At 47.9% G+C, this 13,944-nt stretch overlaps 1 protein-coding gene and 1 long non-coding RNA gene across 2 annotated transcripts; one reads left to right on the top strand and one right to left on the bottom strand.

Moving 5' to 3' along the window:
* Positions 1–1,209: 1,209 nt before the first annotated feature.
* Positions 1,210–4,634, bottom strand: LOC146434442 (uncharacterized). The gene is made up of 9 exons (XM_085065631.1): positions 4,083–4,634; positions 3,773–3,840; positions 3,360–3,656; positions 2,968–3,116; positions 2,465–2,727; positions 2,165–2,381; positions 1,944–2,081; positions 1,543–1,657; positions 1,210–1,368 (listed from the first exon to the last, which is right to left on the bottom strand). Exons 1-9 carry the CDS (start codon positions 4,189–4,191, stop codon positions 1,210–1,212), a joined length of 1,515 nt encoding a protein of 504 aa, XP_084921757.1. The 5' UTR covers positions 4,192–4,634.
* A 3,519-nt stretch (positions 4,635–8,153) lies between these two features.
* LOC146434441 (uncharacterized) lies at positions 8,154–12,500 on the top strand. Its single transcript, XR_014853384.1, has 3 exons — positions 8,154–8,638; positions 12,081–12,190; positions 12,348–12,500. It is a non-coding gene; the product is annotated as an uncharacterized LOC146434441 (long non-coding RNA).
* The last annotated feature ends 1,444 nt before the right edge of the window (positions 12,501–13,944 follow it).

Raw genomic sequence — 13,944 nt, 5'->3', positions numbered from 1 at the left:
AGACTTTTGCAGTGAGCAATGTGAGGTGGTGGTGAGTGCTGCCTACTTGGAAGGAATCAAGTTGAGACGAGTTTTTTGTAGCCTAAAAACAAAAATAAAGTTTTTACTGTTTAAGGGCTGATTTAATATCATTAATATTATTTGATTTATCCACAATCAAATTGTTTCTTATTATAGTGAACATCCTTGGAACAAAAATTTATTTCAAATTCCATTGTTTCCTTGAAGTTAAATATCAAAAATGGCAAAAATGGCGTGGAGAATTAGCAATTTTTTAATTTAACAATAACTGAAATTGAACAATAACTGAAAATATAAAAATTAGTTAAGGAATCCAGTGGCAGCATCTACAAATATTACAACAGGTCACGGTTTTCCTGGTGAATCTGCATAGGTGAGATCTTCTTGTCTTCAAGGGCATTCAGGTGACTGCCAAAAAGAGAAAAAGTGGTGTCAAAAAGATAAAAAGTGGTATCAAACCACAGGTAGTATCTGTCTTCCAGTCTTTAACTGGAGAAGTGCTTCTGCTGCTTAGTTAGTCCAAACGGGTGTATATGTCATGACCTAGCATTACATTTTATAAAAGATTAGTTTCATATCACTCGGGTTCGGGGAGACCCCTGAGCACTGGTGTGTCCTGAGGGAACACCCTTGTGCTTGACACGCAGGTACTGCCCACGCTGCACACCAGCTGCCTCCGTTTGCAGCACCTCTCCTGGCCAGCAGCCTGGCGTGGATGCTGCAGGGCACTGCTGGGGCACAGGCTGGCAGGACTGGCTGTCTCGTGTGCACGCAGCACCCCTGACAGCCCCAGGCTCATCCCAAAAGCAGACAAACGCTGACGTGTCGCCAGAGAGGGGCAAGGAGCACTCAGCTCCTCTCGGGGTCCCTCGGCTGTGCTGCTCCAGAACATGCCCTGATTCTGAGGCCTGCTAATGCCCAGCTGCCAAAAACGCCCACTTGTTCTCTCCAGGATGCACAGAAGAGCCAACAAGCAGGATGCTTTGGGAGCCAAACCTTGCAAGCCTTTTCTGAGGCCAGGGACACAGCAAGATCAGCCGAGACCGCAGGGAAGGACTGTCCAGGGTGCCTGGTGAGCCCACGCAGCCCAGCTCCGTGCTGGCCCTGGGCCAGAGCAGCTCCCTCAGCTCCTGAATCCCAGCCAAGCCCAAGAGGCTGCATTCCCTGCCCCACGCTGCCAGCACAGCTTCAGCCACTGCCCCTTCTCACCAGCGAGAGCTCCCTGCTGAGCACCACGAGGCCTCTGAGCGCCAGGCGCATCATCTCCCTGGACTTGCTGGGCAGATGCCTTGACATGACCCTCATGGCAGTGTCCCAGTGTTCATTCAAGTCCAGGCAGTCCAGGACCTGAGAGGCACAGAGCAGTGACAGGGGACGTGCTGGCAGGAGCCCAGAACTGCATGGGGCTGTGCCCAGGCAGCAGCAGCAGAGGGCACAGGCACCGTCCCAGGCAGCTGCAGCTACAAGAGGCCAGAGAGCTGGGAGGCAGCTGAGCGAGGCAGCAATGGCCATCAGGCTCACCTCCACAAGGAACGCCAGGCCCAGCAGAGCCCAGCGCGGCTCCTGCCCGTTGAGCAGCTCGAGCAGGCGCAGCGCGATGCGGGAACACAGGCTGGTGGAACCACGGCGCATCTCCCTGGCAGGGGGAAAAAGGCACCAAGACCCTGAGCCAGCCACGCGGGCAAACCTCTCCCAGGACTGACTCACAGAGGTCTGATCTTTCCCCAGCACCCTGTGAAGGGACGTGGGCCCTTTGGGAGGTGGCTGCTCCTGGGCCCCAAACTTCCTCTGCCAGCCATTTTCCAGTCTGCTCAGCCGTCCCTCGGTGACAAGGCCCTGTTGCCCACAACCATGGGGACAGCGTGGGGCACTCTGGGCACAAGGCACCAGTGCCAGGGACAGCAGGGAGAAGGGGTTCTCACCTGGCCAGCAGACCCACTGCATAAAGCTGGGTTTTGGCACAGAGCAGCATGTCCCAGAGTCGCTTGCGCTCCAAAGCCACCACCTCATCCTCACCCTTCAGTCGGCAGAGCAGAGCCTTCACGGTCTGCACTGCCAACCTGTGTGCAGAAGCAAAGCCCAGGTCACTCTGGGAGCACTGGCCCTGGCCACAAGGGCATGGGAAGGACAGGACAAGTGAGACCTGTTGGGGCAGGTGGGAAGGCGGTGTTCCTCCTGGCATGCTCTCTCTAACTTTTTGATGTTCTCTGGCATCTGCCCCGTGTTGATGGAAAACCAGGAGAGCAGAGCCACAAACAAGTGATCGGAATGACGAATGATCACGTCCTGGCACTGGGACACCTGGGCAATCATCCACAGTGCCAAAGTTGCCTGCAAACACAAAGCACCCCGAGACGGCGCTCAGTGCTGAGGTGTCCACGTGGCAGGGCCCGAGGGGAGAAGCAGGGAGAGCAGCCAGCCTGCTGCTGCCCCTGAGCCTGGCCTAGCCCAGGTTTCAGCCCAGCGCCCGAGGCAGGGAGATGCAGGGCCAGGAGAGGATGAAAAACTGCTGGAGAGGCGACCTGCAGGGCAAGCAAAGGCCACTTCCAGAAACTCACAGCCAGGGCAAAGGCATCCTTCTCAAAACAATAGAAGAAGGTCCGGCTGTGCTGTGGCCTTTCCTCCAACACGCAGAGCAGCGCTGGAAGCACCTTCTCCATTGCTGGTTCCGAGGAGCCCATGGTACTCCACATCAGTGCAGCAGCTCTGTGGGACCAGAGCTCTGCATCAGTACTGTGCCCTGTGCAGCTGAGTTTGGGCTGTGTGACAGAGCCCCGGGGCCCTGAGGGGCAGGGAGGGAGCGTGGCAGCAGGCTCAGCAAACAGAAGGGCCTGAGGGTCCTGGAGCTCTCTGCCTGTCTGGCAGACCCCACTGGACAGGCTCTGCAGGGCAATGGGCCCCAAAGGCTGCTGAACCCTGAGCTCTCAAGGCAGTTGTGCTCTGTACCTGTCACAGTTTGGGGCACAGTGCAGGAGGGTTGTCACCACATCATCAGGGTGTTCCTCAGCCATCTTCAGAATCTGACTACACAGGCTGGCATCCATGGTGGCACCGAGCTTGAGTATCTTGTGAATGGTCGCCACCTTGATCTGTACCTGGAGGAGGCATGGGCAAGGCGTGGAGTGCTTTCCAAGTGAGCAACTTGCCCACCTTCCCCCAAGAATTGCTTGCATTCCCAACACACTGTGCTGCCCTCAGAGGCTGAGGGGCCCAGCAGACATGGTATGAGAGGCTAAAGGATCCTGGGAGGCCTTTGGCCCTGGCCGCAGGCTGGTCAGCTGCTGCTGAGAAGAAACATCATTGTCTTCCAGAAAATGCAGAGCAAGAGCATGACTCACAGTCACATCAAGCGTGGCGACAGCATTTGCCATGCCTGGAGTCTCATGTCCGGTGTCCCTGTCACTGATGGCTGTGCCCCGGCTCGGTGCTGTGGCAGAGTTTGCTGCACATGCTGTGGATCCAGTGCCCACATCATGCTGTTCTTGATGGTCAGTGGGCCTGGAGTTGGGCTCGGCCGTGCCCTGAGCTGCTGTGGTGCCCTGATGGTCAGTGGGCCTGCAGTCAGGCTCGGCCATGCCCTGGGCTCCTGCAGTGGTGCTCCCTCTACGCCGGAGGCGCAGGAACCTCCGGAGTATCTGCAGGAGAACGCAGGTTGGGAAGAGAGGGACGTTCCATGGAGCGCTCCATGCTCAGCGGAGCTCGGCTGAGCAGCGACAGCGGGCCCAGCCCAGGTGGGGATGGCTGCAGGTACCTGCGCTGCTCTGCGGAAGCGGCCAGGGGCGGGGGGGTCCTGTTCTCCTCTCTGGTCCCTGCCTGCACCTGGCAAAGAGCGAGCGCAGCCGGGGATGAGGGGCTGCGGGAGAGGCCGGAGGACACGGCCCAGCCCTGCGCTGCCCAGGCAGGGACAGCCCCGGGATGCCCAGGGCATGGAGCACGGCCGCCGGCGGGGGCAGCCCCGGCCCCTGTTCTGTCCTGTCCGTGGCCATGTCCGCAGGGGCTGGGATGGGACGGAGTCAAGCTGGCCGCAGGCAGCAGCCCTGAGGCCCAGCTGTGCCACTCACCGGCCTGCAGTGGCTGGAACTGCTCCAGCTCTTCAGGCTGCTGTGCCTGTGCAGCTGCAGAGCCATTCCTCTTCCTCCCCCTGAACAGGCTGAGCAATCTGCTCGCCATGTCCCTGCCTGATCTCGAGGGCTCCTGCAAGAGGGATGCCCTCAGGAAAGGTCTGAGGCAACAGGTCCCACAACAGTGTCTTGAGGGGACCTGCCACAGAGAAGCCTCAGGCAAAGCACAGGACAGCAAGTCCTGTGCTCTGCTGTCGAGGGCTCCTGCCCCAATGACAGGAGTATCCTCGACAGCGATTGAGGTCCCTGAATCCCTGGTCTGGCCTCGGTGGCAGTGGCCACGGGGATGGGAGATACCTTGGAAAAGCTCCAAGCGATCAAGTGCCGCAGTCTGGCCGCAAGGTCAGCTGCAGCAGTAGCGCTTCGGCAGAGCTCCGGGGCAGCAACGAACAAGTCGTCCTGTCCCGTCGCGAGCACCGAGCACTCTGGCGTGGCTGCGTTGCCACCAGCACCTATGTCACGGCGTGTCACAAAGGGCCCTCGGACACCCCATCGCACTCCACGGTTACCATGCTGCACCGTGTCACAAAGGGGCCCTTGGACGTGCTGCCACCTGCCCTGGGGCTGCCCCCACCCCACCCAGAGTGGCCTGGGCTGGAAGGAATCCCTTGCCCCGAGTGCCTAAGACAGCCCAACAGGAATTTCAGGGGCAGCTCAAACAAGAAGCAAATGCTCCCCTGCTCTGCGGGCTCAGGGCAGCAGCAGCAGGAGTCCCCACAGCTGGAAGGGCACAGGGCCTTCCACAGAAGCTGGCACAGCCTCCTTGGGCCAAGTCCCGGCTGCTGGCCATCCCAAACACGGGCGTGTGACACACACAGGGAAGGTGTGGGCCAAGGCACGAATGCTGCTCTGAGCCCTGGGGCCCGGGGAGCACTGCAGTCAGCAGCTGTGGCAGAGTCCCTGCCGAAGCAGACCTGCCACTCCCCGAGCCCTGGCCGTGCTGCTGCTGCCCATCTGCTTCCCCAGAGACCTGTGCCCCGGGGGGCTTCTCTGCCAGGGGGCAGCCAAAGGCAGCGTGCACTGCTGTCTGTGCTCCTTCCTGCAGGTGGCCCTTGGCAGGAGCACCTGGAGCCACTGGTGGCAGCACTTGGTATTTGTCAGAAGATCTCAGTCCATCCTGGAATTATTTTCTCATTGAAGAGATCTCGTGCAGCACACAAACACCTCTGTCATGAAGGCACAGAACAACCTGCCATTTAGTCATCCTCCATTCAGGAAGGCGTTACTTCCCATTGCTCAACTCAAGGAGCTCAAAAAAGCTGCAAACTTCCAAAATCATTTGGTATGGCCTAAAACAGCAAAAGATTTGCAAGTTTGCTTCCCATCTCAAACCAGCAACTCATTTACCTTAACGTCATCCATTGGGAGTCATTTAAAAAAAACAAGGACTAATCAGAGGCAATAAAAAAAGGCCGTTCCTTGGTTTGCAAAGGGTTTTCTATGAAGGGATAATAATCTAAAATTTCTATTAAGGAATAAAAGCTCTCAAGGCATGAAAGTCCCCTCAGTGTAACAAAAGTACCATAAACAAATCAGTGTACTGCAGAAAGACTAATCCTCTCTCTGACACAGACATCTGAGTGGCTAATAAAGTGCAGCTCTCCCCTCTTCTTCCCTGCATGAGAATCAGGTCCACTAACAGAAGAAGTCACAGATACTCTTCCTGCCCTCTGCAACCAAAGCTGTGCAAAACCACAGTTGCTGCGTTCGAGCTGAATCAAATTCCAGCCTAGACCCCTCACCTTCCAGAAAACTGCTTCCCCGACACCCCCACAAACATCAACCTCCCCCAAACACCCTCACCTGGCCTGGTCCCAGTGCAGACCCCCTGGTTCCCTGCAGATGCCGTGGGATGGCACTCAGGGGGATCTGCTCCAAGGCCTTCCCTGGTACCAAGCCTGTGGTTCCTGGACCATCCTTCCCACCCTTCCCATGCACGGGTGTTACACTGGCTCATTTCTGAGCAACTGGGACTTCTCAGGTTAACCAGGACTGCTAGTAAAGGATCAAGAGTAGCTTGGCAAGCTCTGACCACGCTTCCCACCCTTCCCGTGCACGGGTGTTACGTTGGCTCATTTCTGAGCAACTGGGACTTCTCAGGTTAACCAGGACTGCTGGTAAGGGATCGAGAGCAGCTTGGCAAGCTCTTTTTCCATCTCCCTCTTCACTCTTGGGTGAGGTAGAACATCCCACAGGAAAGCAACTGGCGCCACAAGGTGTGGGAGGCATCGCTCGGGTTTGGGGAGACCCCTGAGCACTGGTGTGTCCTGAGGGAACACCCTTGTGCTTGACACGCAGGTACTGCCCACGCTGCACACCAGCTGCCTCCGTTTGCAGCACCTCTCCTGGCCAGCAGCCTGGCGTGGATGCTGCAGGGCACTGCTGGGGCACAGGCTGGCAGGACTGGCTGTCTCGTGTGCACGCAGCACCCCTGACAGCCCCAGGCTCATCCCAAAAGCAGACAAACGCTCAGAGCCTAGAGTCCAGAATGTATGGGTTCATCGGTTTTTGATTATCATCTTCTCACATGTTAATTATGCCTGGCAAAGATTTTGGTTTTTTCCATGACATGTTTGGGGAGAAGGCAGTTAGTTCTGCTTCATTTCAGGAAACTGGGCTGGTGCTCAGGCAGCTATTCTTATTAGCTTCATTGTTGTTATTTAGACCAAATGGCAAAATTTATGATTATCAGGATCGTCTGTGCAACCTTGAAAGGATATTGTTGGCAAAACATGTTTGTTTCTTTTCTTTTTTAGTAAAGCTATGTTCATGACAGCTACATTTTCACAGACCCTGTTGTTTTTATTGGGTATTTCCATCAAATAATAGCCTCATATTTTGCAACTGCAGTCTTGGCTATAAGACAGAACCTTATGAGGGAAATCTATTGTAATGAGCACCTGAGGAAAACACTAATAATGCACACAAATTGTGATGCAGCTGTTTGTCCCTGAGGTAAATCTGCACAACCAGGAGTAATTCCTATCCTAGTGGGTAGCTGTGCTACAGTTACTTTGTGGTTGTTGCTTTTTTAAGGAACAGTTGTATTTCAGCACCACCTATAGGTATTTAAAGGAAATCTATTTAGATCTATTACAGGATTCACAAATGGATTCTGTATTTATGGAAAGTGAGACTATTTGTGACAATTGCATAGCTGCTGTTACATGCATATTCGATGTTTAATCTTCAAAAATGTAGTAACATACTATGTAGTGTATATATATAAATTATGGTGTAACATAATGTTTTAAATTCATTTCATTGAAAAAATATTTAATTTCTTACAAAATGACATGATCAGAGAGTTTGACAGAAACCTTAATGAGATGTGGTTTTCACAAGTAGTGCAAGTCTTACCTCTTACTCTAAGTAAAGGACTGGGAGAAAAATAGAAGGCTTTTAAGAGCATAAAAATTTATCTTTATTAATAGGTGGGTTTTCTGTACTTTAGCAAGTGTTTTTACTGATTAAAACCACAAAATCTGTCTTCACCCTTAAACTTACTCAGACATGGCTCAGATTTATAAATACCTGGTACATATTTGTATCCAGTGTCTCTGTCTTGGTTTGAAAGACATGTGTCTGCCCAGGAAGGCGTGAACCTCCCTTGGAATAGAGAATATGACCCCCCTTTCCTCCAAATTGTTATAACTTTGAAATCAAGAGCCTTTCAGGCAAAGATATGGGGAAAGGAATAACAGTTTTTATAAGTATTTATAACAAGGCAAACGAGCAACAACAAGCAAAGCAGTGGCAGCACTGCCAGCAGTGCCAGCAGTGCCAGCAGTGATAGCAGTGCCAGCAGTGCCAGCAGTGCCAGCAGTGCCAGCAGTGCCAGCAGTGATAGCAGTGCCAGCAGTGCCAGCAGTGCCAGCAGTGCCAGCAGTGCCAGCGGTGCCAGCAGTGACAGCGGTGCCAGCAGTGATAGCAGTGCCAGCAGTGCCAGCAGTGCCAGCAGTGCCAGCAGTGACAGCAGTGACAGCGGTGCCAGCAGTGATAGCAGTGAGAGCAGTGCTAGCAGTGCAAGCAGTGCCAGCAGTGCCAGCAGTGACAGCAGTGACAGCAGTGACAGCAGTGACAGCAGTGCCAGCAGTGATAGCAGTGACAGCAGTGATAGCAGTGCCAGCAGTGACAGCAGTGACAGCAGTGACAGCGGTGCCAGCAGTGCCAGCCTGCTCTGGGCTCTCCCACGCGCTTCCCTTCGCTGCAGTCCCGGGCACAGCCGGCAGGGGCGCTGTTGCTCCCGGCCGGGCAGGGCAGGGCGGTGCGCTGATCCCGCCGCGCCTGCAGGGGGCGCTGTTGCGCGGGGTCCCGCCGTCTCTCCCCACACGGCGATGGCGGCCGCAGCCGGCGGGAATGGATTGAGAAGGGGCTTGCTTTCCGAGCTCACGAGGGGAGCCGATCCTGGTGCCGCCTCTGCATAGCAAAAGGAGGTGTGGCAGGAACCTCGGACCGGCGGCTGGGGCTGGCTCGCCGGGGGTAGCGAGCAAGAGGTGATAGAAGCTCCGAAACTGTGAAATTGTCATTGACCAATTTTTCCTACAGATCTGCATAATGAATATAGACTGAGCCATCTCCTTGTCATCCCCCAGCCTCTTCTGTCAGTTCATTTTTGGTTTGACCACACACAATCAAGAAAATTCCTTTTTTTTTTTTTTAATTCACACTGGACAGATGTTATTAGTAGCACTGGTCACCTTAATATTAAGAAAAACAAGGAAACAAACAAAACCAAAATGCCCACAAAATTAAATCCAGCTCTGAAAACAGTGAGCTCCATCAGAGGAAATTAATTAAACTTCTTTTCCTTTTTGGTTCGCTACTGAAAAAGCTAAAGGTGAAATTATGCTCACCTCATACAAATTGCTTTTTACACAGAAAAACTCATTGGGCTTCCAAACTCTAGTAATGTATTCTTCCTTTTACCCAGAATGATCCAGTGCAACAAGCTGTGTGATTTAAACTGTGATTAAGTGAGGTAGTTCAGGTTTGGGAGACACTGTTTATCCTAAAGCAATCAGTCAAAAAGAAGAAGTTTTGTATGAAGGTGGATGGGAATAAAGAAGGTTGAGCAGAATTCTGGGTGAACACAGTTGGACATGTATTGTATGTTATATGCTTCTCTGTAAGCTGGATATTTTTTCACTTTGTGACATTCCATTCAAGGACACTATTCAGCACACAAACAAAAAGGCAGCTCTTGGATTACTAGTAGATTTTAATTTTGGTCTTTGGTAGAAGGGCAAGATTTAATTTTGTCGAAACTGAAACCAACTTTATGGGAAAGGCACTGCAGGTTATTTTTCAGTGCCAACTATTACAAACAGGACTCAATTTTCACAGAGAAATAGATGCAGCAGACCTCATACCCAGCTTTTCAAGGACATGAACCTTCCTGATATTCTGCTTTTCATGCAGCACATTTCTCTATCCAAGATATAAGCAGAGATCATATCTGGCTTTTGTATTAGCAGATATAAATACCTCAGTGAAACTTGACATAGTCTATTTGTTTTTCTACTTTTATTTGTGCCGTTTATTGGTTTGAAATAATTTGTTTTCCTGTGGAGCAGGTTTCAGCATAAACAAAACTGCTTCCAAAATGAGAAGAGGCTTGGGTAGCTGTTAAACAGCAGCACTTCTCTTGTGAGCAGTTGAAACTCTTCATAACTCTACAAAAAAGCCAAGCCAGACTGCAGTGACTTCTTTCTGTGCTACATGGTTTCAAGTTCTGCGGAAAAGTTTCTAAATTCAGGCACTTCCTTTATCTGACTTGTTATTTTATGTGTGCTGGGGATACCCTTGTTTTATAAATCTCTCATACTTTTGTAGAAAAGCAGCTTTCCTGGAGGGAAGAGAGAAGGTAGTGTGCCTATGTTCTGTGAATGAACTCCATGAAGAGAGAAGGCTGCAAAGGAATTTAAAAGATAGAAAGGCATATTAGGTCTCCTTTATGCTGAGTGCATGGATTGGTTTTTTCTGTTTGATGTCTGAATGTTCTAATCCTTTTTCAACTGTATTAAGTAAAGAAAAAGTTAGAAAAATAGAATATTAAGTAAATGATCAGATTCTGTTAGTGCAAGGGTTGGTGGGTTTTGCCAATTATCTCTTTAAAGGCTTTTCATATTATTAACAGGCATGTTCAGTCTTCATGGTAAAATTTCCATGAATTTGGTAAAATAAAAATCCATACATTTGGGTAAAATTCCTGATTAGCAATCTGCTCTGACCCACAGTGAGCTCTGCACTGACTGACCACTGCCCCCACAAGAGCTCAGGGATGTCAGAGTGCTTCAGGAGAGACAGTTAGACAAGTGAAAACACCAGACATATCAGTTACTAGAGGACAGGAGACAGACAAGTTTATCTTGGAATTACTTTCAATTACTTTCAACTACATTAGTGAATGTTTTTAAATGAGCAACTGGCTATCTTTATGTATTTTATTGATACTGCAATCATTGCTGGTTTTTGATAGTGTCTGTTGCTTCCACCTAAAAAAGTCGATAGGTCACCTCTTCATTTTTAGATTGCAGTGCTGTATTGTAATTGATTTTTTTTACATGCTATGTGCTTTGAAGATACTTAGTATGTAATTGAGGTTGCAAAATCTGTATAAATTTTATGGGTTTGTTTGGGGTTTTTTTTGCTAAGATAAATTTGCTGTGAAGTCTAAAGTGTTTCCTAAAGCCCCCAAGAAATAACAGCTGATGAATATATTCCTGTTAAACAGTATTAGCTAATCCCAAGTAATTCTCCGAGGTTGCTTTGTGTGAAAGTAAGGAAGAAGGAAACAGAGGTTGTGGCAAAACATTGATGACAAGATCTACAAAGATGTTATCAAGAAAATAAGATGACAAGACACAATTATTTTATACTGCAATGATGAAAGAATGTAATGAAATGATGTTTGCACTGCACTTTCATTAAAGGTATGTGTTCCCTTAAATACAATGCCCAGTTAACTTACTGTCAGTCAGATGGGGTGCAAGAGGGAAATCAATAAGATTAAAGAAGAAAAGATTTCCCTAAAAAAAAAGATCAGAAAGATAAGTTCATTGAGTTTAAACAGCAGTAACAAAGAGCAGAGCAAAAGCATATTGAATGAGTGTGATTTACAGAAAGTCACTAGAGCATTTTCCTTTGCTGTTTCATGTCGGAGAAGGCTGTAAATACACCCTTAGAGATAAAAGGATGATAAAAAAATTTTATTTCCAAGTAAAGAAAGGTTATAAAAGTTACTAAGGTCATTAAGACCAAACACTTTCTTTTCTGGAAAAGTCAGAGAAGTATATTGATCACAATGCACTCTGGATCTGATTAAGGTATTACCTACAGGTGTCACATTGCAGGCACAGGTGCTGGGGACACGGCAGCAATTTTGGTTCTCTTGATCTATATGAGTACCACAAAAAGAAGGTCTTTAGCACAGCTGGCTTCAAATTGAGCAGAACCAGTAGCTAGATCACTTTTAGAAATGTTCTAAACATTGTCTTGTCCAGCAGGAGAAACTCAGGTCATGTGAGTTGTAGAGATTGTGGTGAGAGTAAGGACACAAAAACTTATGCAAGCAAATGTGGAATGCTGTGGCAGAAACTGCCAGCTTGAGCTAAAGCATTGTGAATCAATGCTGTGAGCCAGCCTTCAGTTGCAGAAGGCAACTTGTCATGTTTTTGTGTCCCCATTCTATATTCACACTGACTCTGCCTCATGCCTGACACCAGTGGTTGTCTGTCCGTGTCAGACACCTGCCCAAAGGGGACAGGACTTTCCTGCACTGCATTTTCTTTGGCAATTCCCATTCTTTTCCAGTCTTAGGAAAAAAAAAAAAAGCCCCAAATACTGAAAACGTCTCATATGGTTTTAGCAATATCATCACATAATGCTGAAGAAAGATAAAGCCTCAAGTATTTGATACACTTTCTCCTGTTACAGCTTTATGTAATCAGTATTGTCCATGGCAGAGAACGATTGTTTGTTTGTTTGTTTGTTTGATTGTTTGAAATAATGAACTACCTAATTGGAGAACACACTTGGAACTTTGGGTAAGTTATCATTTTCTGGGGCTTAAGTACAAGTCCATAAGAAAGCTTGAGAGAAGGAAAGAAACTTCTGTGTTGCGTAAGCAGTAACAATTTACAAATTTTTGTCTAATTACTGAGATGAGTTTTGAATTTAATGATTTTTCTTTTTTTTAAACAGTTCCAGAATTTTATTCTGCTGTGGCAGGTAAGAGTCCAGACTTCTCATATTGCTGCTAGTGTTACTCTTATAGGTCACAGGATAAAACAGTCAAAATGAAAAGGAGACTAGAAAGAAGAGCACTTGCCTGAGACCATTTTATCTTTTAAGTAATTAGCCCTAGTTGCCCAAATACTGGTGCTTCTGGCACACGTCTTCAGGTCCTGGCTTTCTGCAGAGATTTGATCGTAGCTTTCCATTGCTATATTCCCAAGGAAAATTAAGTTTTATTGGATTGGCATTGTGTGATTGAAAGCTGTTTCATGATAAATCATCACTATTTGTGCAGCCTATCTACCTTTAAAAGATGTCATAGTTCCCAAATCCGTAGACAACATTTTAGGTGGTTGTTAATCTGTTTATAGACATGATTTAATAGCCTTGCAGAAAGAGAAGTTTAAGTTAGAGAACGATTCCATTTTTTTATAAAGAAAAACATTAATAAGATTACAGTGCAGAGCAGCTGTACAAAGCTTTCATCTTGAAGCACAAAGAATGTGCAAGTTTCTCTTTCATAAATTTCTTCATCTAAATTCGTTTAACAGCTTTATTTCTTTTTGCAGTAAGCCCTTTAACTGTATTTGCATTAAGACATACTGCAGTAGCTGAAATCAAAGTATGAATGTTTATAGAATATGGCATCTTATTATATAGCACTTTTATAACTTCAGATTTGTACTGGGAAATCTATAATCACCATGGAGTTTTAATCTTTAGAGCTTTCCTTTTTTGTGCTTCTGTGGAATCTGCACCAAAGTGAAAGTAGCAAAAGACATGAATACACTTCTTTCTTCCTTTTGCTGAACTCCTTAATAACTCTTTATATGTCTTTCCAATCCAGGTAAAATATCTGACAATAAGTTAGTCTGTTTGATTGTGTGGGATGTCAGCTGCATTTTGCCAATTAGCTGTGGGGGAAAATTCAGTCCATCACAGAGTAGCCATTCAGGGGACATTATTTCTGACTGTAGGAAATTGAATTACTCCAAAATCCCTAGCTCAAGCTGTACTGCTGGTCAAGCAGCTGGCCTTTGAGGGTTTTTTACTTCAGCATGTATAGAAAATGCAGACAAATGATCTTGTTTAGTTATTTTGTAGTTAGCACACTTGTCTGGCTCTGTGATGTATATTTGGTAGGTTGATTTCAAAAAATATTAGGCTTTAGACAGTGGCCCTCACATTATTCCTGGCAAAGTTAATTAGAAGTAACTGGACATTGGCTGGGGAGGAAATGAGTGAATAAACATGAGAAATGAAATAATTTGAAGTCTAATAACAATCACACTTTTGTTGTCTTTGTGCTCTTACAATAGCTTGGAAAGAAATTGCTGACAGCTGATTTCATAACAAGGCTACCTTTTTTGGGAATCATATTCTATCATATTCTATTTAGGAATAAGGTACATGTGGTGAGGATAACCTGGTATCAGGTGTACTTGTGAAAGTGCATTTGACTATCTTTGTTATCTCAAGTCTTTAAATCAAAGATTTGCTCAATAATAGAGCGTTCTAAGAAAATGTCCTCTCCTTTTATTTCAAGCCTTCAATGCTGTTCCTA

The sequence above is a fragment of the Lichenostomus cassidix genome, chromosome 7, assembly GCF_008360975.1.
Source record: "Lichenostomus cassidix isolate B80296 chromosome 7, HeHo_3.0, whole genome shotgun sequence".
Taxonomy (NCBI): domain Eukaryota; kingdom Metazoa; phylum Chordata; class Aves; order Passeriformes; family Meliphagidae; genus Lichenostomus; species Lichenostomus cassidix.
Note: the sequence above shows the minus strand (reverse complement) of the source record. Positions and strands in the feature narration are given on the sequence as shown.

Coding starts and splice junctions, on each gene's coding strand:
- LOC146434442 (XM_085065631.1), bottom strand. CDS start 4,191: ATGGCGAGCAGATTGCTCAGCCTGTTCAGGGGGAGGAAGAGGAATGGC. Junction 3,657..3,772: donor GCTTCCGCAGAGCAGCGCAG/GTACCTGCAGCC, acceptor GTTCTCCTGCAG/ATACTCCGGAGGTTCCTGCG. Junction 1,658..1,943: donor GCAGTGGGTCTGCTGGCCAG/GTGAGAACCCCT, acceptor TCCCCCTGCCAG/GGAGATGCGCCGTGGTTCCA.